Raw genomic sequence first — 26,586 nt, forward strand, 5'->3', positions numbered from 1 at the left:
ATAAGCAAAACAATTTTAAAAACTTACCTCGAGGCCGGTTCCAGCGTCTTTTCTGCTCTTACTCTCCTTCTCTCCTGCCTCCAACAGGAACAGGAAACAGGCAGCCTGGCCCCCTCCCCATAGTCGATCACAATGCTGCAATGCAGTGTTGTGATTGGTCTGAGTGCCGTGACACGGCGCTCAGTAAGGGGCTGGAGGGGTGGGCATGTTCTCCATGCAGGTTGTAATGCAGCCTGCATGGAGAACAAGGAAGTGCATATGACTGTTTTCTGTTTTGGGCGGCCTGAGAGGGCCGACCAAACAGTCATTGCGCACTTTAGGAGTGGGCAAACCACTCCTCCCCTGCACTGTTCAGAGAGCAGAGCAGCCCCACCCACCCGCCCGCCGCAAAGCAGGACACAAAACATAAAATGACAATAACTAAGTTATTGTCATTTTATTTTTCCCACAGCTGAAAAGCAGAGGGGCGACGCTCCTCCGCCATCACTTAGGAGCCGCCCCTGCCTGTGTATGCACCTTATTGTCACTTCGACTTGGCATAAGAGTACCCATTGCCAAGCCTTAAGCTTCCCTTTTATTAGAGCTAAGTCACCCCTAAGGTAGGCCACATGTAGCCCTTAGTGCAGAGTGCAGTATAAGTACAAGGTAGAATATGTCATTCTACGATTTGCATATCCTAGTAGTGACAAACACCCAATTTCGTTTTTTACTATTGTGAGGTCGATTCCTCTCATAGGTTAACATTGAGAAGTGCTTAATACACCCTTAAGGTGAAACGTTGACGCATCCTCCACCCAAGGTAATTTGTCAGCGGGACCTGCATGAGTCCTGTAGCCGGCATGCCCTCCATCGCAGTCAGCCTGAACTTTGGATTTATCCCAGTCTAGCGTGACCAGATGTCTCTTGTTGGCGCTTTATGACTCTAAGCATTATATTTAGATTTTATCTTTAGAAATGTATAGCTCCAGTTCTACTGATTCGATTTTTGATGTTTTGGTCTCGATTTACTCATAAAATTCAAATCTATTATCCCAACCCTGTTTGGAGTTTTTGTGGGGTTTTCATTGTGTTAGAGTGTGTGTGTGTGCGGCAAAAATACTTTACACAGTGCTTCTTTAGATAAGCCTTACTGCTCTGTGCCAAGCTACCAGAGGGTGAGCACAGGTTATCTCTAAGTGTGCATCTAGCTTACCCTGACTAGAGTGGTGACCCCTACTTGGACAGGTTGCATACCTCTGTCAACTAGAGACCCATTTCAAACACCATCTTATATGAAATTGATAGGAATTGATAGGAGGTATACGATTTAGGTTCAATTATCATTTATATGTGGTATTTAAGAATATCCTCAATAGTAGCTGACATGCTGGAAAAAGAAGTGTCATAGAATGACTACTCCATCTCCTGTGATATTGTCACCCAATTTGGGTATGGATTCATACAATTCTGTGTGTATTTAATGATTTGGTGTATATGGCTTCCATTGGAAGCATTTAGTGTGAATAACAGGATCAGAATCTGGTTATTCCAGGTGTCTCCAACTTGCAGATTCCAAGCTACCAGTAGTAAATTTGGAATAAGCACAGGGTCACATTGTCCTTTTAAGGTTAAGGAAAGGCTAAGCTATTTCATAATATTATGTTCAGGCTGCAGATAGCAGGGCCTGATAATCAGCAGAGCTGGAGTAAGATTTATGTCCCAGAGTAGGGCATAGAGGTGAAGAACTAAAGCACTGAGGTATTTAACTCTTACATAAAAGTCCTTGTCAACTCAATATTGGAGTGAAAATGAAATGATGTTTCCGAATGTCGTTAAATGGGAGAAAATAAAAATGAAGTTATCTTAATGATTACGGTAACTCTTTGTTTTAATTTTCTCCCATTTCAAAGTGTTGCAGTTAAAAACAGGCGCCTTGCTCCCAGTGGCCAGTAGACACTGTGCCACACTTATCACTGAAAAACTAATCTTTTTTTTCTAAATAGGAGAAATTTAGAGTGAAGAAAATTATTTCTATGAAACTTTAAGTCTTAATGTTTTCCGCCACTTTCAATTAATCCAACTACATCTTAATATTTTATGAAGCATGTTTCGTCACTTTAAATTCCTCCCATTCAAACAAATTACTGTTTTTTTCTGTTATAAATATGGCACCGTGTCTACAGGCCACTGGGTGAAAGATGCCTGCTGTTTGTAAATGTGACACTTTGAATGGGAAAAAAGGTAACTGATGAGGTTTATGGAATCCATATTAACATAACGTTAACTCTTCTGTTTAATTTTCTCCTATTTGAAAGTGCCATATTTACACACTTCAGGTGTCTTGTTCCCAGTGGCTGCAGTGTCATATTTATAACTGTAAAAATGCAGTATATTTTGTTTTAAGTGGGACCAGTGGAGGCTGGCATGCACCAAAGATGGGAGGCGGGGGTCACAACAACAAAACAAAATAAAGTAAACTTACCTTCCTATCTTCCAGCGCGATATCCTCCTCCCTCGGGTGTCTTCTCTCCTCTTTTCTCCTCACAGAAGCTCCTGATGTGGGATACTACACTACCCAATCCTGGTGCTGCATTCACAGCATGAAAGAGGCACCAGGATTGGATAGAGCAGGATCTTCCAGCGCTCCTAAGTGCACTGGAGGCATGCAAGCTCTCTAACCTAGCTGTCTAAGACAGCTAGTTTAGAGATCTTTAAAATGCGCATGCCTGGTTGGCTGGCTCAAAGTGGCCGGCTAAAGAGACACTCGCATTTTAAAGCACACAGCTCCTGTTGCAGCCACTCTGCACCAGTGGTCCCACCCCATCCTGACACTTAGTTCAGGACAGGTTGCTGAAAAATAAAATGGTAATCAACTTTATTAAGTTTTATTATCCAGCTCTGGGGCTTGTGGAGCGATGCTTCTACGCTCAAATGAGGGAGCTGCCCTTAAGTGGGAGAAATTCAAAGTGCAGAAAAATTTCCCATATTATGAAAATTTCTGCTGAACATTTTTGGACACTTTGAATTCCTTTCATTTAAATAAATGGTTGTATGTTTTTGATATACTTGTATACATGTAACGGTGCCACACATGGTGAAAGGTATGTCTGAGCCACAAGTACATATGCCAGTCACATGCACTCATGTTCATGCATCCCCAAAGACCACGCTCTCACTGACACACATGGCAGCCCTGTCATAGTGCCCCTAGTCAAAGTATTTTGTTCAAGCAATAGTATCTGGCTCTATGATTTTAGGTTTAAAGTTAATGAAGCTGGGCACGTGGGTGCCTAGTACTAGGGGTGGGCGGAATTTGCGAAATTCACTTTCGCAAATTATCGCGAAGATGCGGAAGTTTTTTTCCCGCCCGTTCGCGGTATTTTCTGCGTGGTCGCGGCTCGCCAACTTACTCATGCGGTTGCTCGCGGGCGCGGCCATCTTGTTTTCACTTGTCTCGCGGTACATGATCGCGAGAAGAAAGACGTGATCGCGCGACGCATGACGTTACTGCGGGCGCGAACTGTTGCGAGACAGCGCAAACGGCTACCAACAATCCAACATCTCGTGGAGAACGCGACCGGATCGGGAAAACTTATCGGCGAACGCGGGGATTCAGGTAAGGCGATTGCGCGCACGCGAGAATGTATTATTTTATGGCGCGAGCAAGAAACAAATTATCGCTAAGCTGCGGAATGCGGAAATTTTGACATTTTCGCGCTTTCCGCGGAACGCGAAAATGCCAAATTATCGCAATTTCCGCAAACGGAACAAAATTTTGGCCCAGGCCTACCTGGTACTAATGTGCAAGTGTCTTGGCCTTCAGTAGCTCATGATGATTTTTAGTGACCAGAAGTAGTTTTCACTACATAGGTTGGAGACCCCTGGGCTATCTACTATAGTGACATCATAACAGGGGTTGACAAAAGTGCTTGTGACATCAACCCTTTGTTCCGCCACCTTGCATGTATCTCCAGAGACCCAAGCACAGCTGCAGAATGGTGGTTGGTGGTCTTGCCTGCCTTCTCCGACCTTTTCCGGGTCGCCACAAACCTAAGAGAGATAGTAGACAAGGATGGTGCTTTGCATCCACTAGCCGCATTTTCCTCTGTCAGCGCTTTTCTCTCAGACTCGAGTTGAGAGGGGAATTGAAGCTGTGCTGGCAAACTATCTCAAAGAGCTGATGGCATTGCGGTGTCGAGTGTGGCAAGAGTGGCTTTGGGGTGGGCACGCAAAGGGTGGTGGGGGGGTGTAGATGTCAGGAGGCCATTCATTTTTCTGGTGCAATCTGTTTAGGGCGGTGGGGCAGCATATGCATAGAATGGTGTGGATGATTGGCAAAAGGTTAGATCTTTTTTTTATATATTTGGGTGGTGGAGGGTTTTTTCAGATGGGAGTGGGTGGCACAACGTCAGGATTTTTTGTACCTTTTTCTTACATGGCTTCCCCATTGTTTCTCTGCAACTACCTGGGTAAAATGTGAATTACTGGGATGTTTTTCACCTCTGGGTTGTAAGTGACAGCATGGAGAACCCAAAATTCGCTCTTGTTGTCTATTTGATGTCACTCAAACCCCTCAGTGAAAAACATCCCTGTAATTCACAGTTGCACATCTATAATCCTTTTTTATATATTTATACAGATTTCCTTAGAATGGACCAACCCATATGGGCATCAGACCATTGTATAATCATCAGAGCATAGCAATCACTTTTTACAAGATGAGCTAGATAAACTGAAATCAAATAAATATATTATAATGCAGTTATGTTATATATCTTTGTTTCCTTGTCTTGGGAATTTTTGGCAACAGTGTGTGGGTCTAGGGAATAAATATATGGCCATTGAAGCATTCTCCTGGTAGGGTTATGATAATAGTGTAGGTTAATGGATATGCTAAGCAGGGGTGGCTAAGGAAATATCAAAATATAATATAGAAAGCTGTGTATTGTGTGTGTATATGTAGTTTTCATATAGTGCAAACTTAGACTAAAGACAACAGAGCATTGTACAGGGTCAAAGGCAAATATACAGTCAAAAAGTAATTGGATGGAAAGCTGGGCACAGAGAGTGAAAGTGGGCTGTTACTAGGGCCCAGATTTACAAAGGGTTTGCGCTTCCCTTGTGTTGCGCAAGGCGACGCAAAGCAACGCAAGCCCTTAGTCATATATAGTAAGCCACACAGAGCCACCTTGTGTGGCTCTACGTGGCTTAGTAAATCTAGAGTAATGCAAGGCAGTGCAAATCACTTGCTTGTGTTACTCTGTGTTGGGAATGCGTTGTGTGGGTGGGTGTAGGTATCCTCAAGCATCCACCCATGGATTTTAGCGCAATCCCAGATTTACTAAGGGTAGCAAACCTGGTATTGCATCAAATTCTACACCATACCAACAGAGGAGTAACAAGGAGAAATATGCTTATTTCTCCTTGTTCTTTCCTCTTTCTACGGGGCATATTATTAAGGGGCCGTGGTAATCACCGCAAATCGCGCTTAGCGCGATTTGCTTTATCGCCGTCTATCGCCGGTTCACATGGCTGTGTTAGCAGCGTATTTGCAACACTTTACTGACAGGCGATATGAAACCCCGTGATAGATGGTTATACCCATCAATAGCGGCGGAATACAGCGAAATAAGAACAGCACTAATGAGAATGTTGTAAATAGGGAGATGTGGACTTAACCATGCAATCCACCTCCCATTTAACTTATAGCTAAGTCGGGATTTTTGCAGACGTAGGAATCCGGCGAAAACCGCAGTTAGCGCGGCTTTAATTATCACTTTGCGTGTTTGGGGCCGGGTTGTAAATACCGCGGTGTTTCCTTAGCGACTTTTTTCATGTCGGTTTTCGAGGGAACGCCTATTTTGCATCTGATTAGCGATGTATATCGCTTAGATATAAACGGCAGCTAACATGCTCTAATGCATGTTAGCGCCTCCTTGATGATTGTGCGATGTGTAAATCGCTCCTTTTCCGCCGCTATGTGCCGGGAAAGCGGCGCTATGGCCCTTGTTAATATGCCCGGTGTGTTGCATTCTGTAGCACACGTAGAAAGAGGGAAATGCCTCTGAGAATTGTTTTAGTGCAGCATTCCTTCCAGCACAACAACAATCCTCCCTGTAATGCAGGTTCCCTTGCACGACAGCGCAAGGATGCCTGCGTTGGTGCTAGCAGCATTCAGTGCGCTAGCACAAAGAGGGAGCAGGAATGCGCCATATCTTGGTGGATATGTTGCACTCCTTCTCTCTCCATTGGACGCATTGCAGCATTGAAGGCCCCCTGTAGACAGGAGTGACAATGCTGCTGGCGGCCCCGTGGTGTATGAGCTACCAGCCAAAGGCTGTTGATGGTCGATTCAGCTGACTCTTCAACGTCTGAAGTGGGGAAATAGCTGGTTTGGCGTGGTGGGCGAACTAATAATTTACTCTAAGTGATTTTATTGGCCTTTCTCAATAAAAACTTGATGTTCAGAACAACTCTTTCCTTGTCCTTTCTTGTGACAGCCAGCCTTTCCTTTCCATAGTCTTCATTTCTTAACGCTTTCCCATCTTTCCTTTTCTGTTCCAGAAACAAGAGAACTCCCCAGAAGCGCGCGTGCACAGCAGCCTCCACAGCGAGAGGAAGCGGCGGGGGAGGCAGCTTCGCAGACGGCCGGATCGACCCTTCTCCCGGCGTCAAGCCTCGGGTAACTCTCCGTCCATATGCAGCAGCGCGAGAAGCACCCGGGATCAAAGAGCATTAGGCATCCACTTGAGATTATATGTCGCATAATTCACATCTTAGATCCATTAACTAGCCGCCGTAGTCCCGGCGTGCTCCGCTGCTGGCCTCGGTTCATCTTACCTCATTGTTTTCCCTGGGAGTTCACAGCTGCCGGCGGCGCGCGGCCTTTGCCCGGTGTTATTGTTAGCTCGCGGCGCTGGACAGTTGCAGAGCGGCCTCTAAATCAAGGCCCCGACAGTGTGATGACGCAGGGCGTCACCCCATGGGTTATTTTTACAGCAGCGCCTCTGGAAGCGTTTCACACATGGCTGGGCGCAGGCACGCTAGAGCAGCACATTTAACTTTGCTTCTGTGACCCTGGGTGGGACATTTGCAGCTACAGGGAAGTTAGGAAACGCTGTGCACTTTGGAAGCTGTATCTTCAAAGACTTCACTACATGCATGATGGCTTTGCTTGACATAACACAGCATGACTGGATGTGACATGAATGATGAAACATAACATATTGAGGATAAACGGAAGCTGGTGCAAACCATTCTCTTCATGTTTCTGTGCGCATGGGTACCTGAACCATTTTTCAGAAAAGGGCGGTTCAGTCTGTCTGGTTGGCAGACATAACCAAAACTGGAGCGGGTAATTTGTTAATGATAGTAAGTCATTCTTAGAACATGAATGTTTGATAGTAGCTCATGGATAAACAATATTAGAAAAGTACCATTGTATCTCTGTAAAAAAGTGTAACAAGCGGGAGAAATTTAAGAAAGGGCGGCTTAGGCGAGAAAGCTGTTAACCCAGTAAATGTGAGCCTGTTAGGAAAATAAAAATATGTATGACACGCTATGCTTTATCTAAAGGTTTCCACCTTGGCGTGGAATAGTAGTATTCCCCTTGAAAAAGTAAGATCGGTGGATCTTAGCTCGGATACTCACTGCAGTCTATTCACAACCTGTTGGGTAATCTGCAGGTAAGTGTGTGCTGTATATTATGACATTTCTCGAACAGCACTTAATAGAGCTTTGACTAAATCTGTTACCTGGCCAGTCAACGTCTGCCTACTTCTAAGTGCTTCATAACAGCAGCTTGTCCTGAGGTGTGTTACACACTTTAGTAGGTGCAGAAAGAGTAAGGGCCTCAATCGGAGGTTGGCGGTAACAGACCATCACCTAAAAACATGAACTCATGTCCTCTTAGCTAACTTCTGTGTCCCCGCCTAATTTAGAGATGGTAGAACCACCGAGTTTCCAACCATAGAGTCTCAGCCAGCTTTGACGTTGGATGCATGGCAGAGGAGACACCTTGGGTCTTCTTTCTCAACAGTGTCTGTTGGTGTGCCCTATTTCGGCCGGGTGTTTGGACACTGTATTTTCATGTTTACGACCGCCATGCTAGGCATGGTAGTCACAAACAAGAACAAAAAGCAAAAATGCCCCCCGCCCACATGCTAAGAGAAAATTCCAGTTGCACCAGGGGATATTTCTTTTTTGTGTTTTCTGTAACAAACCAAAAAATGCTGCCTGGGGCATGCTTACATGGCGTCCTGCTCAACATTATGTTTCTGCCAAAAGTGTTTCTGCCCTGGTAGCAGGTGTACCATCAGCACAAATCACCAACAACAGAAAGCCCACAAGCCCCCAATAGGAACATTTAGGGCCTGATTTACAGTTTGGCAGACGTGACGGAGATCCCGTCTGCCTTATTAAGGGTGCATGATGCCATGATATCCTATGGCACTTGTAATATGACGGACGGGATATCCATCACGTTTGTGATGGTGTAACCCATTAGCCGAACTCGAAGCCAGGCCCTTAATCTGATTTTACACTGCCCTAGGGAAGGCAGTGGCAGTGTCTATACCATCGTAACACTATGTCAATACACAGTTTTCTTACACAGGGTGCACGAACAGCAACAGGTCAATCTTCTATCACATGCATAACAGGTACAAGATATACAGCCACAAAACAAGCTTTATTTTCTCATAGCAGTTACAGCACAGTGTTGGAGGGGGGGGGGGCAGAAGCAGTAAAAGGTTCTTTTATATAAGTTACACCTATCTGCAATAGCAGTGAAAGGTTCTCTTACACCTAAACAACAGGTACGGCATGGCAGGAACAGTACAATGTTTAATCACTTGCATAACACTTGTAGCAAGTTAAAAGAACTACTAATGTTCTTCACTATAGAACTAGCACAATGCACAAAGGAGCTGTTCAGCATTTCTTTAAACAAAGAACAAACACATCACATACAGCTGCATGTTAGAATTTCAAAGTACAGTTTCAGGGTCTACTTAACAAAGGACACAGGCAGGAAACGCAAGATTTACTAACACTTTGCATCACAAAAGTGATTAAAACCCAGCATAAAGTGTGTGGTGGAATTTAGTTTGCATAGCTAATATGACGTGTGCTGGCAAGTTGTCTAATGTAATGTAAAGTAGTGCTGTGCACTACTTTGCACTGCATTGCATCAAGGGTGCGTACCATGGGTGGTATATTGGCGTTCCTATGGGTTTCTATTAACATTGGTAGACATAGATTTGCACCAACAAATGACACCTCCTCCAGGCAGATGTAGAAGTGGAGCAACTTTTAATAGTCTCTGCATTTTTCCAACTTTGCATGTGTACTGTTCTGTACACACACATACAAATTGGGAAAAGTATTAAAGCATAGTTTTTGTACAGAATGGGTACAATACCAAGACATGACAGGACGCATAGTGTAATAGTGCTTGCGTTGGTGAATGGGGGAGAGAAAAACAGCACCATATTTTAGTGGATATAGTGCTGTTTTTCTGTCACTCTTTGATACAATGCAGCATAGCAACAATTGTTGTTGCACTTGTTAAAACTCAGTAAATTTACAAAAAGTCTGACATTTGCTCTCCTTGAATTACCCCTTTGTTTATAGCAAGTTCTTCACTTTACAGGAATTCACTTGTGGTCCCTGGAGTTCACCAAGAAATCTTCACAAGTTATGCATTTACAGTTGTACTCACATGAATAATGTTTACTCATGAAGATATCCACTGGGTGGACATTTTGCTTTCAGGAATGTGAAGCAAATGTGCATTTGGACTATGTAGGGCATGTAATGGAGTAACGCCTTTACACGACAATGAAATAGGAGGATGCTGCTGACATATTCCTACCATGCTAAGACATTAACCCCTGCTCTTGACAGGAGTTAATTTGAAAGTATTTCCAGTGTTGGAAACAGCAAAGGGTATGCGAATACTCATAAACCTGCATGTATATTAGTGTTATCTTACAGGCAGGACGTATAAGGAACACCCATAAACTCGTCCCAAACCTTACATTTAGGATTGCAAACATTTAACCATTGAGGTGGAATTTCTGGAAAGAAAAATCCCTTTGAAGGGATAAAATTCCTCATGTCTTGATTTTGTCAATCAGAATTTGTCTTTTGCCCTCACTAGTGCATTTGTTGCTATCACTAAATTGAACTTAGGTGCCCAAACGATTTCAATACTAAAGAAAACATTACAAAAACTATTGTAATCAGTTGCTTTCGAAAAACAAACCTTTTACCAGCTAGCCTTGCAAGGGTAAATATATTGAGAGGGGTGCTGTAATGACATTAAAGTATCCATGGACAATTTGTTGACTGTCTCCTACCAAGCCAGAGTCTCACAGTTCCACAGTGCTCAATGGAGTTAGCTGAATTGCTTATGTGAGTGGATGGCAACGTTTCTGTGGATATACTTCTTGATGTGTGAATGGCATTACCTCCCAGGTTCCCTTACTTGCTCCTTATTGACTATAAGCAATATCTAAAAATAAAAGAATGTGTCCTTGTGTAACGCAACTGTTGCTCATGTAAAGCACTCTGATACCTGATACCTTCGGGTAAAGTTTGCGCTATATAAAACTAAGGGGGAAATAAAATCTATAATCCACCTCCCACACAGTCACCTCTATAGATCTGTCAAGGCACTGAAATTCACTCCCCTTCACTTTTAACTTCTTTTGACGTCAGGGGTGGTGATATTAAGTGAGTACATCACCTGAACTCTTCCTGCTTTTCATGTCCCTCCCCTTATGGAGACTGATATCTCCTAGGCGCTTCCTATGCATTTTCTGGTTGCATCTTCTCCTTCTCCTGCTCTTGGCCTCTCAGCTGACAGTGGTTGAGTATGCACCAGTGGCAGACAAGGCACTTCTTGAACCAGAGACTCTTTCAATTTGTTGGCCTGCAACTTGGAACGGAGGGAGTGTTTGTTTTAGTTGTCTTCCCATAGCATCTACACATTGAACGCTTAAAGAAGCCAGTATGTGCATCGGAAAATAAGCATGTCTGTTTTGTCATGCACGAAGCCCATAGCATGCCCAACAGGGAATATACCCACTCAGCTGGGTTCCTATTTCCTGAATGTATGTTTGATTTATGAACATTCAGTGCAGCCACAATACCTGAGAGCAGTACGTTTTTCCAAATAGTGCACATTTTTTTACATTTGGTTGTATTCACTTTTTATTTGTTCCAAGCTCTTTTCTTAGATGACTGTTGGGACTGGAAGTCTTCTGCATGTCTCTGGAGAGCGTCCCATCCCTGCCTTATGCTGCTCTCCAGGCAAGCTACTTAAAAGTTACTATATATTTTTTAGATCCCTCCCTCAGTCATACATGTCTCGGAGGTCGAGGGGGGCATGCATAGTGCACTCCTATTTCACAGAGTGTGGCTACTGTCCTCCCCAGGCTGTGGTAGATTGGCAGTGGTAGCAGCAATAAATCTATTCAGGGATATCTGTCTCCGGGTATTCTCTGAAGGGTGGGCTACTAGCCACCCTCCTGATCAAGTCTGTGCAGTCTCCCTTGCCTGTGGTCCTGTTGTCTTTGTCTACCTGGGACGTGTGTTTGAAATCCAGTGGGTGTGCTTGGTGAGGATGGTGAGGTGAGCCATTGTGTGTAATGAGAACTGAACTGTTCTGCTGGACATTCCAGCTCTCTCGTGCCCCTTCCTATTCATTGGAGAAACCTGGTTTGCTGGGGGTAGACACTCTTATCTGTGTTTAGCTGCACTAACTCTGCTAGGAGGAACCCTCCCTAGTTTTTGTGGGTGATGGTCATGGCCTTCTGGACTGGAGTTAATTAAAAATCCTCTCTTGGGAATAGCCTGGGCTGGTACAATGGAAGACAATAAGTCAGCCTTTGCATGTCTTGAACACAGTGAACATGCCACAACTGTGCTTCATGATTTAAGGGGCGCCCAGTATTCAAAAGTAGCAAACCCTCTGATTGGTTCAGCCTGTCAATCAGAGGTGGTAAAAGTCTGGCCTTAGTGGTCAGTTATTGTTCAAGACTGGTCTACGGTTCTATCAAGGCAGCCCACACTGAGTCCGTCCAAGTAAGCCAACCACAGCATGTGGTGTGATGACAAGATAAGAAGCTTGATCACCCTGTCTCTATACCCCTTGATAAGGGTTGAACTTGAGGAGGTTTTCTCTGTGACTGATGAATTATGCTGCAAAAGAATTTGCCAGTTTGATAAGGAGCAAGGGTATCAGTCAGCAGCATCGGTCAGAGAGCCTGCTATTTGTGTGAGGCTTGTTTAGCTGTCGCCTGGAACACAAGGAAATTGCAGACAGCTGCTCAAGCTAAGGAAGCTTGCAGCACACCAACAGAGACAGAGGGAGATGGGAAAGCTTGAGCCCAGTCCTTGGAAGGTGAGATCACTTTGCCAGACCCCTCCCTTGTGCTGTGGTACTCTGTGTGGTAGTTCCAGTTAAAATCTGTAGCTGGTGATATGTGTTCTGTGGTACAGTCCCCCACCTTTCTTTTTCTGACATTTTGGGGTATCAGGGTGTATTGGCACTCTGACCAGCTACTACCCTCCTACAGCTAGCCAGTGGCTACTGGACTAGTGAGACTCCAGTAAACTGTGCCAAGACATCAGGCAGCTCTGATTGTATCTCTGATGGCACTAGAGCAGTATCCTGGGGGCGGGAAGGCACTTCTGTTTCTTTGCGTAGCGGATTAAGGGCTGATCAAGAACATTTGACTTCACATCAAATGCTGAAACTATATCATTTCAATACACGGATTGGTATCATGGCTCTAGCGAATAAGAGCAACCCTGTGCAACGTGGTCTTTAATATGCAAACACTACAAAAGGACACCAAACCAGTTTTAGAAAAATTACCAATATTTATCTGTGCAAACAATACAAAAACGATACAAGACCAGCATACAGTAATCAAAAATATGCACTTTGTAAAAATGACTTTAAAGTGCAGTTCTTTAAAGAGGGTAGCTCCGTCTGGGGCTACCACGGTGCTGAAAACAACAGACTCCAACAGTTCCGGCCAACCACGTCGGTGTGGACCGGTGTCAGGGTCAGCAGACTCGTAAACAGTACCTTTGGTTATGGCCGACCGCATCGGTGCAGGCCGGTCGTGGCAACCGTCGCGGTGTGGCATGCAGTGCCCAAAGTCGCAGTGCAGGCAGCGGCTCAGTGAAGGTCGTCCAGTGGCATCGGTGAGACCAGGGCTGCGGTGCGGAATTGGGTGGTGCTCGTGGCAGTGCTGACAGGTCATGGTGCAAGCGGTAGTGCCAGTTGATGGGAGCTGGCATCGGTCGGCCCAGACTGCAGTATAGGACGGGGCGGTGTGTTGTGTGACTTACGAGCTGTACCCCCAATCCACGGTGTAGACACAGGTTTCAAGGTCAGTGTTCAGCGATGTCGGTGAGACCAGGGCGGTGGAGTGTAGCGATGCAGAGTGCTGTGCCCACATGTTGCAGTGAAAGCAGAGGATTGGTGGTGGTGGCGGTCATCGTCGTCGGTGAGACCGGGGTTGCGATGCGAAGTGTGGTGGTGCCTTCTGAGGTGCTTTCACAACACAGTGCCAGCAGTGGTGTTGGTGACAGTGTTGGCTGCATTCCCCCTCTGTGGCAACAGAGGTAAGTGAAGTCTTTGCTGTCCCTCAGACTTCGTGAACAGGAGGCAAGCTATATTTCAAGCCTTAGGAGATACTCAGCAACAAATGAAGAAAGCTCCTTCCAGTCCTTTCACTGCCTAAGGCAGACGCAGCAACAGCAGGCCAACCCAGCAAAGCTACTAAACAGCAAAGGGACAGGACTCCTCCTGGCAGTTCTTCCAGCTCTTCTCCTTGGCATGTTCCTCAATCCCAGCGAATTCTAAAGTTCAGGGGTCTGGGCCTCAATATTTATTCTCAGTTTCTCCTTGTTCTTTTCAGAAGACAGTGTCTGTGCTCAGCCCAAACCAGTTCTGCCCTCTGTGGTCTAGCTTCCTGGCAGGAGGTGGAGACAGCATTGTCCAAGGCAGACCAGGCCCATTCAGGTGCAAGGAAATCTCCTCCCACTACTCTAAATGCACCCAGGTCTATTCAGTCCAGCCCTGACTCATTCAGGAAAGGCAGGACACACCTCAACCTCCCAGTGGCTGTCTGAAGAGAATGCACATTCCCAGTCCTTGTCACTCCAAAGCCAGACAGTCAATCCACAACTCAGCAGAGGCACACAGGATGGCTAAGCAAGAAAATACCTACTTTCTAAAAGTGGTATTTTCAAACAAAGACCATAAAAATCATCTTTATTAAAAGATGCATTTCTTCAGTCTGAGTTCAGGCATACTAAACTCCATTCTTTATCTTGTTCCAATGGGATGTTATAAGTAAACTCCCATTCTATCCTGTGGGACAGATAGCCTTTCAATAGTGAAAAACAAAATATACTGTGTTTCACTATGAGGATATGTCACACTCACACCAGTACATGTCCTACCTTTCAAATACACCGCACCCTGCCCATAGGGGTAACTTGGGCCTACCTTGGGGGTGGCTCACATGTAATAAAAGGGAAGGTTAGGGCTTGGCAAGTGGGTGCACTTGCCAAGTCGACATGGTAGTAAAAACTGTGCGCAGACACTGCAGTAGCAGGTCTGAGAACCCTTTGAGAGGCTGCTCGTGTGGGTGGCACAATCAGTGCTGCAGGCTCACTAGCAGCATTTGATTTACAGGCCCTGGCACTCTCAGAGCACCTAAATAGGGACTTACCAGTAAATCAAATATGCCAATCATGGCAACACCAATCCATAATACAATTTACACCAGGAGCACTTGCACTTTAACACTGAACAGCAGTAAGAAAGTGCGCAGAGACACTAAACCAGCAAAACCAGATTAAAAAACGGGAAGTCGGAAAGCAAAAAGACAGGGGAAGCACGCCAAAAGATGTCAGGTCTAACATGCGTCTACATGTTAACTGTGTTTTTATAGTGCTTAGCGTCTAGGTGCTATAATACTGCTTGTGGTCAGAACTCTCGCCCAAAGGGATGTAGAGACATCTGGGCTTCACCTTTATCCTAGTCTTATATGTAGCATATTTCTCTTGTGTGTATTAAAGTGTTTTTTCTTTTTTTTTTTTAAAGTAAAGCACTGAGTGGACATTGATCTTATCAGCTGGTAGTACGGTGTGCCGAATGTCTAAACCCACCCCACCTCCTTAAGTAAGCCTTGGGCTGCTCTGTCTCGCTACCCTGAAAGAGTCAAGTGCTGGAGAGAAGTACTTGGTTAGCCAGCTTTGGGTCCACTAGTACTGAGGCCCCAGAACACCAGTGGGGAACAATGTAGTTTATGCAATTGGAGCACAGTAATCCCTACGTGCCCTGGTGCCCAGGAAGCTGGGTCTAACTATGACTAAATCAACAGTGCTCTGGCACTTACAGTGGAGGAAGGTTGGGAAGCGAAAAGTGCAGTAACTCAGCAAAGTCATTTCCATGCACTTTCTAAGCAGTTTGGAAGCATCAATTTCAATTTACAGGTTGAACTAGTCCTAAGTGCTTTTATGGTGGTGTTTGCATCCCTTGCATCAGTTCTCTACAGTGGAGGAAGAATGGCTCACACATATCTAGATAACTGTGTAGTGCCTGCTCTAAACAAAGAACAGTTGGCGCTAGACAAGCTCAGGTATGCTGTGGGCTTCAAGATTATTAAGAAATCTCTTCATCTGCTGGTATAGGGCGTTTACAATGCCAACACTCAGTTTAGGGTACATTTGGCAAAAGTCTCACAGGACAAAGTGGTCAAGCTGCACCTTCAAGTAGATTCTGGGCTGAAAAGATGCTCCTTGACTTTCATGGTTCAAAAGGTAGGAGCACATATCAGTGAGCAACCTTTTTTTTATCAGCACTCCTGTATTTGTGAAGGCCCCTCAGACACATGTTTCTGCTTTTGTCTTCTCTGAATGACAGTCTATCTGACAATCGAATCAGTCAGGAAAGAACAGAGATTATGGTCAACATCAAACAGCCTGTGGCACAGTGATCCATACAAATTTGTGGGTGGTAGCCAAACTGTTGCAGGTAGGCCCCCAACCCAAATAAGTTCAAATTATCTTCTCTCAACGGGAGCTGTAAAGGCAGGTGTAAATACATTTTTGGAGTGTAAATGTCAATGGAAACCACCCCGAAATGCCAATAGGAACACCAGTTACATTTTCATATGCATAATTGGTTACACATGTGAATATTTCTAGAAATCTGCAACTGTCTAGATTCTCAGGAGTGCTCCTGGAATTCTTTGAGCATTCCCAAAAAGTCAGAATTTACTCCAAACGTAGATGTAAGCCTACACGAGCATACTTCAACAGGCCTCATGCAAGTTTTATTAACCAGGCCTATATTTGTCACAAAAATAGCCAATGTTACTATCGGAGGGACCTCACAGAAATACTTTGCTCACAAGAGGCCTCTCTAGAGCTGATCCAATTGTTTGGCCTTCTTTACTATCCCCGTTCTTGCCATGGTTAAACCATTTGACCATGCTGGCACCCTGGAGAGGCTGCATTTGTCACCCATTGTTTAAAAAAGGGGTCCATGAAGACCATTTAAACTATCTTATGATACCCCTACTTGATTTTGAGGCTAATGTTTTTTGTCTTAGATCTACTAACCAAATTGAACAATTGGACATAAGGACACAATCTAATGCTGATTTGTCAAACCGGTTTTTAGACTTTCAGGTAATAGCTTGGATCTTTCTTTAGTAGTGGACAGAGCTCATTTACTGTTTTGCTGTTTTATTGGCCATAGAAGTCAATGATGGGGGCCGGGAAAGTTGGTAAAATGTGGAGGCATTTAAAAGTTGCTCCACTTTTATGACTGTCGCGAGGAGGTTGAATTACTGGCACAGATCCTTGTTTACCAAATGTTGAAGATATAGATTCACATCACAACCCATGGGTACCACCCATGTGCTCCCCCCTTGACTCAAAGTAATGCAAAGTACTTTGCGTTAGTTTAGGCAACTTTCTAATGCAAACCATGAAATGTGTAGGCTTGGTATCACTTTTGTAATGCCTACCCAGCAGTGGCGGCTGGTGACATTTGAAACTGGTAGGGCGTAAATGTTGTGGATGTATGACACAACCTCAACCACTGAGTTACGTTTTAAATCTAGACTTTGTTTCTCCCGTCCATGCACTCATAACATATAATGCCTACTAGTATGGATGATATTTTACTTCTATACCTTGTAACTCTTGTAGTCTTATGCTACATGTCCATTACCTTGATTTACAGACTTGTATGAGTTATTGTCTCTTTATAATGTATGCGTGCAGTGCTTAATTTGAGCTGGTGATTTCCAGTTAATCATCAAAACTGGCGCTTATAGCACCAGTTAAGGACACAATCACTGGCACACGGAGCTTAAGTGACTTGTCCATAATCAAAGGATGTTGAGCCACGCCGAGCCTAGAACCTGGTTCCCCAGCTCCAAATCGGCAGCTTTGGCCATTACGCCACTTGCAGGGTTTCATGGTTAGTAGTTGGTTCTGTTTTAGGCAGTGCTAACATGAGACAGGAGGATGGTGCAAGCTGTCTCTTGACAAGAGCCCTGGCACCTATTTGTTTACAAATTAATCACTGTGTATGAATGTGCTCTAAAGTGCTCCGACACCCTATATTGGGATGAGTAGCGCTATAAAATATTTAAATAAAATAAATGAGTGCATTTAAATTGGTTTTTGTGTTGTTATTCATTCACTATGTCTGACATTCTTAGAGTGAATGCATATTCAAAAACCTGCCTCTAAATCGTAGTTTCTCTTAAGTATTTAGGAAGTGATAACCTAAGTGTCTTTTTTTCCCATCCAGTGGAGTTTGGACAAGTGAAAGTGAGAAAGCTACCTCACCCCCTTTAAGCTGTTGCTCTGAACAGAAAGCAGACACTGTATCCCATTGTTGGCAAATTACATTTAACCAAATTCAGCGTACTTCACTGCATCAGCAAGACACCAGCGCCTGCCCCATAACAGCTGCTGGTTCCCTGATCCTGCTTTATCCCCCTCATTTCCTGCATGTAGCATATACCAACATGTGCAACAAAAATATGAACCCACTGAGCGGTCTTATATAAAACATAAATCTGTGACCCACATCTATAGGTAATGCTGTGCAGCAGGTACATTAACTCACTGAGCTATTTTATGAGTTAAACATGAGATAAAAGTGCACACAGGTCACTCCAGCAAATGCATTAACACCACAGTTCTCGTCTTACATCCAGAAAGTTCTGGATACTCACAGATCATAGCAGCAGGTGCCTTACATCGTAACCTAGTGTAAAAAAACAGCCTGCCTGTGACTTAAGTAAGCCAGAATAAATTTACTATTCAAGTTTTCCCTGCTGCCAATTTCGCTGAGGACGGTGTTTGTAGAAAGAAATAACGCATAGACTCTCATGACTACCCAATTTCTGCAGCCGCCTCCGGTGAACATAAATAGATTATCCAAGCTTTTTTTCATTCCTCATTGTTCCCTGCTCTCTCTTACAGTTAGGTACAGCACTCTATAGGGGGCTGGGGTTGTTGGCTATCACTCCTAGAACAGAGAAAGGAGCCCGACCGAAAAATTAAGGAAAACATTACATATGACGAGCCAATAACTGCCCAGGCTTAAGTAAACCCGTATTTCATGGACGTCGCACTTCTCTGGGACTCGAGGTTTGGATTAGAGAGCCCAGGGCGGTGTCATGTGAGGCGGCTCCACTTTTGCAGCGAAGTCGACTTACCAGGGATGACTCACGGTATCTGAAGATGTGAAACAATCGTACAGATAGGTGCAGTCGCGGCTCGCGGAGGGGGGGGGTGTCACGCACGGGGGGGGGAATGAAATATTTTTTTAAAAACTTACCTCACAGCTGGTCCACGGGTCCACACCACCTCTCAGACCTCTGATCCCCTGGGCGCCTTCACTAACGGTACTGGAGGGGCCTGCCGACCCCTCTCAGCCAATCCTGGCGCTGCCAGCAGCGCCAGGATTGGCTGAGGGCACAGCTTATGCTACGCCCGCCGCCTGCCCATTAGGAGTCCGAGGGGCTCCTAATGGGCATGCGCAAGGCAGTAAAAACACAAGTACGCATGACTGGGCACGGACTAAAAATTAATCTCCATGCCCACTCATGCGCACTTGTGCTGCCTTTCCCTGGCTTGTGACAATGCATGTCAGTCAACATGACGCCGGACCGCCCACGGTCCGACGTCATGCTGACTGACATGCATTGTCAGTTAGTTCTCCCTACCCTCGGCGTCTCTGAACTTAAGTAAACTAAGTTCAGAGACACCGAGGGAGCTGCGGGCGCGGGCGGGTGCGCAGGGGGCGGAGGGGCTACGCCCCAACGCCCCAATGGACGATCCGCGCCTGCTACCCAGCACAAAATGTTAGTAGATCTGAGTCTGGATTTGCACTTGCCCGGTACTACTTGCCCCCAGAAGAAGATGGTTTTGTCTGGTCAGTTGTAATAATTAAGTAACGTAGCTGCTCTACTTAAATAACCTATTACAGTTGAGTTGTGACATTAGGCAAGAGTCAGTGGGTAAGGTAAATGGAAGCCAGCAGAGTATAATTACAGCTGCAGTTTAGCTCTTTTTATTGAGTTTCCTGTATACACATACCAATGCCTACATTCCATCCGTCGGCAAGGATCTATGCAATCTGTTTGTATCTTAAGGAAAGCAAAAACAGAAAGTAATGTTATGAAACCTAACCCTTAACCCTTTTCTGCCTCCATCTTGGGGAATAAGCTACTATGCAAAACCGGGAGAGCTGGAGCTGTGATTTGGATATCATTCAACATGGGACATGGCAGCCTCTTGATAACAGCATGAATGTGTTTGCCCATAAGTGTTTGCAGGTTTCTAAGAAATAAGCTGAAGAATACATAGATAGGGAGGGCAGGTCAGTGCCCGGAAACCTCAGGAGAGTATAGCAATGAAAATAAATAAATAACTACATAAAGAAGGATTTATAAAGTGCACGGCTACTCGGAGAGTGTCCCAACTCTAAGCAGACTAAGTGACTTATTGTTGCAAAAAACAGAAAATGCTGTGAGAAATAACCACGTTTTCATATTTCGCCTGAAACAATGCCCATCTTCCATGGCTCATAAATGCAAGGGGTGGCCATTCCAGGCCATGGCTGCAAGGTAGAAAAAAGAAGCCCTCCCCCATCTTTTCCTTTTAATTCAAGGCACCATGATATTGTGTAAACCACTTGGCCAGATACACAGGGTCGGTCTGGTAGAAAGCTCTATGGGCCAAAAGAAGGCTTTAACTGTAATCCTCTCCTTAATCGGCAAGCAATAATGCTCCTTAAGATGATTTTGGATATGAGCCCCTTTGGGAACTTTCAGTCGGAGCCAAGTAGCGGCATTCTGAACCAACTGATGTCTCTTCTGCTGGTATGCCGGAAGGCCCCAGTAAGGAGCAGTGGCATAATCAAGCCGAGAGGGAATGAGAGCATGAATGACAGTTTTCCGAGTCTCCAATGGCAGTTCATACAGAAATGCCTTTAGGGATTTTAGAAGTCCAAAGGGCAAGCCCACAATGCCCACCACCTGGGGGGAAAAAAGTCGCAAGATTATCAAACTTTACCCAGTTGCACAAAATAGGAGCCGGTGCAAAAGGGGGACGCAATATGACTGGACCAGCATTCGCCAGCCCATAATGGGTGAGGTGAGTCAAATAAGAGGATCTCCGTTTTATTGGCGTTACACTGAAAGTTACTGTGCTGCATCCAATGGAAGACCGCCTGCAGACATGATGTCAATCAGTGAAAAGCATTGGGGGAGTCCTGTCCAAGATAAAAAGAAGCTGAGAGTCATCAGCATAGGACACAATCTGGACACCAAAAGATTCCACCAAAATTGCTAGGGGGACATGTATATATTAAATAGCGTGTGGCTTAGGGTCGAGCCCTGAGGGACACCCAACTTCAAAGGTTTGTAATTAGAAGTGAAAGGAGCCATCCGAACCTATTGGTTTCTGCCTGTCAGAAAGGAACAAAACTAGGCCAATGTTGATCTGGCCACAACGATGTTTTCCAAATGGTGCAAGAGAATGGAATGGGACACGGTATCGAAAGCTGTCGATAGATCAAGGAGAATTAATGTGACTTGTTTCCCCTGATCCATCGCTAACTTGCTTGTATCAGTGACCTTCACCAGATGGTCTCTGTGCTGAAGTGGTGGCGGAAACCCGATTGGGATGGGTGTAACAGCTGGCCAGGCTCCAAATAAATGGACAGTTGGTGAATAATGAGCTTTTCCAAGATCTTAGAGAAGGCATGCAGTCGGGAGTCATGCCTAAAATTAGACAGATTAGATCTGTCAGCGGATGGCTTTTTCAATAATGGTATTAGCTTGGCTTGTTTCCAGCAACTTAGTACCATTGCTGACTAAAGAGAGCTATTTATTAGTACATTTAGAATGGGATTGATTACTTGGACTCAGACAGAACATATGAGGCTGACAAGGGTCATCAGGTGAGCCTGCTTTACATCCTGCCAAGGCCTGTTCAGACTCCTCAAGATTGATGGGGCAAATTCTAGCAAAGAATAAAGCGGCGTCTTAGATGGGCTAGTACTTACAACATCCACATCAGAACTGTCTGAAACAACACCTGGGGCAGTAAGGGTAGTAAAAAGTGAAAAGAGCTCAATCTTCTACGCATGTCTTAAATTTATTCTCTAAAGTTGGCAACATTTCACCTGTAGCTAGAGTGTCCCACATCCTGTATAGCCAGTCTCCAAATGTAGGGACCATGATTTCCCCCTAGCGAATTAGGATCGCTTGAATGATTGTACCAAGGGTTGTTATGAGCTGTTGAACCCAAATATCTGTGCGAACAACTGCCACTGAATGGGAGACCCAGCAAAATCACTCCCGGGTTCCTAAGTACCCGTACCTTGAAAACCCTGTCTATTCTGAAATAAACCCCTGACAATATTTATGGAGCTTGAGCCAGTCCATTAACAGAGGCTCCACACACTCTCTAGAAGGAATCAGATTTTGCTTTATCCCATTTGGCCAATCGGTGTGATACCAATGTGCAAGGACTTTATAGTAAGCCTCTCACAATTTCACACAACTAGCGGCTGTTTGGACCTAACCGTAGAAGCACTCTCAGTTTTTGAGTGGAATATCTTTGTCCAATTCCTGTCCTGGTGTGTTTCTGTGGTACCACAGCCAATAAAGTGCTTGTATACATGTGAAACAATGTGATGGTCATGCAACCAACTTTTCAAAAGCTGTGAGCGGGCAAGCCACCCCTTCTTTTATTGAGGGGTAAAACAGCTGCAGTTTAAACAAGGGCAAGGTTGACTGACTTTTCCGTCTTCTAATTAGTTTTATCTTAAATTAACTGATCTTAGAGAGATTTATAAATAGAAATATAAGGCAAGGTGTTTCTTTTTTGCACATAGATCATGGGAGCAGCGAAGATGTTCTTCTGCATTTTACTATTGATTCTGGGATAGTCCTCATTTAATGCCATCCGCATTAATCTACTTCTAAGATGCGTTTTAAGCAAATTCTAACTAGTTTTTGGGGTGTTTAATTTCACACTACAGATTCCCTTTTATTCTTCATGTCTGCACACACGACCACTTTCATGACGTACCAAGACCCAAGGTTTTCAGTGGTTTGTAAGAAATGTAGTGTCACCATGTATTAAATAAAATATCCCCTGCTGTATATTATATGGGTATTGAAAGTCACCTATTTGTTCCTTGACCATATAAAGGAACTTGGCTTTTGGCCTCGTTCCTCTACATGGTCACAGAACTCTTAAGTAACTTGCAATATCCTTATAATTGTACGGAAGGTATACTTTATCTCATATATCCTATCTTAGAGGGTTGAGACCACTTACCTCCAATGTGCATCAAATGTTCGCTTTCCCAATACCAGTAGCGGACGGTGGTGGGAGTGCTGCAGGGCGGTGGGGCGGGGCGGAGGTGGAGCAGTGTGGGGGTAGTAAACTATGGAATACGGCCCAACGGAGGTAAGCAAACAAATAAATAAATAAAACGAATGTCATTGCACGCGCTGCATTGCCAAATGCGATGCAGCGCACACAACAACATTTGTTTTATTTATTCATTTGTTTACTTACCTCCGTTGGGCTGTATGCCATAGTTTACTACCCCCATCCTGCTCCACCCCCGCCCCACCACACCGCCCTGCAGCACTCCCACCACCGTCCGCTACTGCCCAGTATTGTTTTCAGGTTTTGTGAGCATCTCCCGGGAGACCATAAACCACAATCCATTAACAAGCTATAATAAAGGAGCCCTTCACTGATGTCTGGAACACATATTAAGAGTTAAGATGTTTTCTAGGAACCATAGCCAATATTGTTTAATTAGTTAGAATACTGTCATTATTATATTGGATTAAATAAAATTTAAATCTGACAGTTTTTAATTTAGAAGGCTCTAGTTCAACAAAAAGAATGAGGTTCAGAAAGAAATTTCAGTACACTCCAGATTAAATCAGGATGTTTCCTATGGCTGAGCTCACGAAAGAAAAATATTTGAAGCAGTGTAATGTTGCTGTGGGTTACGTTGCAATTTCCTCACATTGATGTGAGCTAACATGTTTATGTAAAATGACACACCTGACCACTGCGTTCCATTAAAATTAAAATGATAGCTGGAGAGTGTAGGTTTGCAGTGCAAAAGCTCCAGTACATGATGGTGTTCACTGCCCAGGAGTGACATCTGGAGCTGTCCAGCCATCTCCCAAGTAACTGCACCCCGGTCAAACAAACATATCCTGGTTATCACTTTAAAGTGGTTCTGATTCTGAAGAAAAACACACTGCAGGAAATCTGTTTTCCAGGAAAACAGAAATCACATTCCCAGGATGTGAAATCCATCCTGGTTAGAGTTCCTCATGTCAGAAAAAAAAATCCTTATGGTCTGTTTTTTCCAGCACAACGTAAATTCCATGCTACTCTTTTATAGGGGAACCCTTTTAGCTCTATGTTTCTTTTCCATTTTTACCCTCCATATTACTCCTGCCTGTCTACTGTCTCATATATTTTCTATTCGTATATTCATTGCTCTTTCCATACTCTAGCCGGTTCACCCCCTATCTCTTAACTTTGTATTTTTTATTTTCAAATTGTTAGTACCTTTACACATATTTACATCCTAATACGGCTACCCTTAGTTCTTACTTAGCACTTTACTCCTACCAATACCCTGATATAGATCACCCTTTCCATTAATTCTACCCCTTTTTAGGTCTTGCCTGAGCCAGCCCGCATGCACTGCTCTGCGAGGCTTCTAGTAAGCACTTTAAACTCGGACCACACGCTCGTACGTGTGTTTTTTTTTTTTGCTCACACGCTATTGGCCTTTGCGTGCATCGTTCTAAGAAAGACAGTACGCAATTGGCCAAAGGCGGGTGCATGTCCCGCCTTCTCTCTAAACGTTAACTCCCCTGGCCAGCTGCATTCCTGACATTCCTTCGTGGCTGCGCTTGTTTCTATTTCCTTGGCTCTTCACACTGCAGTCTATTTATGTGCTTCATCTTTAAGTTTGCAGCCACGCACCTTTTCTTTTGCTGTGCGTGACTCATCGACCAGCTATTTATTTACTTTGCTTGTTAGTTTTTTATTTCCAGCTCCGTAAATTGTGCAGTAGGTTAGAAACAAAACTCCATCACCGGAAGAGAAAGAACCGGTTGCTATGGAAGTGCGGGAGGTCGAGAGTATCAACTAACAAAGACCACATGCAACAAACACTGTTTCATGTTTTTCGCTCGTGCCTCCAGGGACTTTAGCCTGTGACAAATCTCCTAATGGGACAGAAGGAACTACAGCGTCTCGCCGGAGAAAAAAGTTTGCAGTCCTTCACATTATTGCTTTCTGCTAGAGACGGGTAAGCAAGAAATTAAAGGTCTGGGTTGGGGAGTGAAGAGCAAGTGCACGAGCTGACTATTAAAATCGTTGGCATGTAAATTGTACAACAAACGTCATATAAAATATGATAATGGCTCGTTGGACTTTCCCCAAAAATGTTTTCCTTAATGAGGAAGTTTTTCACTTTAGTGCATTAGGTTATTCCATTGCGTTTGAGTTAGGGTGACGTAAAAGTAGACCTAAAGCCTTTAGCCTTGCGTTATCTTTAAGCTTGCAGCCACGCGCCTTTTCTTTTGCTGTGCGCGACTCGCCAACCAGCTAATTATTTACTTTGGCAACATTTGCACAGCTGTGGGTGGTGGCCAGTGTTCAAGAGCCTTTCACGTTTCTGCTGGTCCAAGGAAAGTCACGAATGGTCCAGGAGCCATGATCAAAAAGTGTGGAAGCCACAGTAGGGACAGGCGTGGCAAAGAGCAGCACAGCGGCTCCCGTGACGAAGAGGAGTAGGTATCACTTACACCAGAGAACGCACGGGCCACAGTTTTATGTTAGTTTTTAAATACCAGTTTTGTTACAAAATTAAACTTAACCAACACACACACAAACGTTTCCTGCACAACAAGGAACAATGGTTCCTTGGAGATCGTTTTTAGATCACCCTTTTCCACTTTTAAGGTTTTTTGTTTGTCTTCTCAGCTCCCCTTCCACAAGTAAATAAATGGTTTACTCCCTCTCATGCTGAAGACTGAAGCACAGACAATGTAAGAGTGGCATTCTTGATGCGGGTCTTTAACTAGGCTAAGCTGGTTCGTTCTATGCTTAGTAGTTAACATTTACTTAAAGCTGCTCTTTCTTTAATTTTGTTAACTATATCCAGAGTGATAAATTCCTTTGTGACCTCTCGCAAAGACACACACATCATTTTTTACGGCCGGTAGCAACCACCACTCCACCCGTGCCATGCCTGGATGTTGACACTGCTTCCAGCCTTATATTTGTTTGATTAATTCACTTTTGTTTTGTTTCTTAACATTCCTAATATTTTTGCTTTGTAGACATTGTTGTAATGGTTTACTGTGTTTTTGAGCCATTGTTCTTTTCATCAACTGAAGATGTTGACTATAAATCAAAGCCCAATCCAACTCTATTTAAGGTCGTACATGTCTAGATAAAAGATAAATTCTGTTACTAAAGTAGCACACTATCTTTGTGTCACTAGTACTTTACTTATCTTTGAAAAGTTCATCATTTTTAAAACAGTATGTTTAAAGATATACCTGCATACGTTTTTTTCTAGTGCACCACAGCCGCCAACTTCATTTCTTTTTGGCTATTATTTCAGCCTAAATCAAGTCAAAAAATCCCATTAATATTGCGTTTCTTGTCTTTGTTGCTGATTTGGCTGCTACTGCCACATTATCTCTTCCCTGGTTAATATGTCTTTCCAATCATAACTAATGTTAATCTGAAATAAGTGTGGTTTCGGTAGTCTAGTTTGCAGGAAAATAAACTAGCTGCGCACTTCAGATTTCACATTTAATCCATTTTGTTACTTTGTTTAGTTATTTAATTTGTGCTGCTTAGGATGTTTGTTCTTGGGGGAGAAATTGGTATGTGTTTGAATATTTTAATAACAATTTACTTTTTGGAAAAGCTGTTTACTGCAACATATGCTCAAAATGTTATAACCTGATT

General features: G+C 44.1%; 1 protein-coding gene across 1 annotated transcript in view; it reads left to right on the forward strand.

Annotated features, from left to right (window-relative positions):
- The window catches only part of EGF (epidermal growth factor), a 732,085-nt gene that overhangs the window by 648,519 nt on the left and 56,980 nt on the right, over positions 1–26,586 (forward strand). Inside the window, exon 21 of the mRNA XM_085635667.1 lies at positions 6,544–6,661. Within this exon, the coding sequence (XP_085491793.1) occupies positions 6,544–6,661 (118 nt within the window). The remainder of the gene's footprint in view (positions 1–6,543; positions 6,662–26,586) is intronic.

Source organism: Triturus cristatus, chromosome 2_1 (genome assembly GCF_964204655.1).
Source record: "Triturus cristatus chromosome 2_1, aTriCri1.1, whole genome shotgun sequence".
In the NCBI taxonomy this organism is placed as follows: Eukaryota; Metazoa; Chordata; class Amphibia; order Caudata; family Salamandridae; genus Triturus; species Triturus cristatus.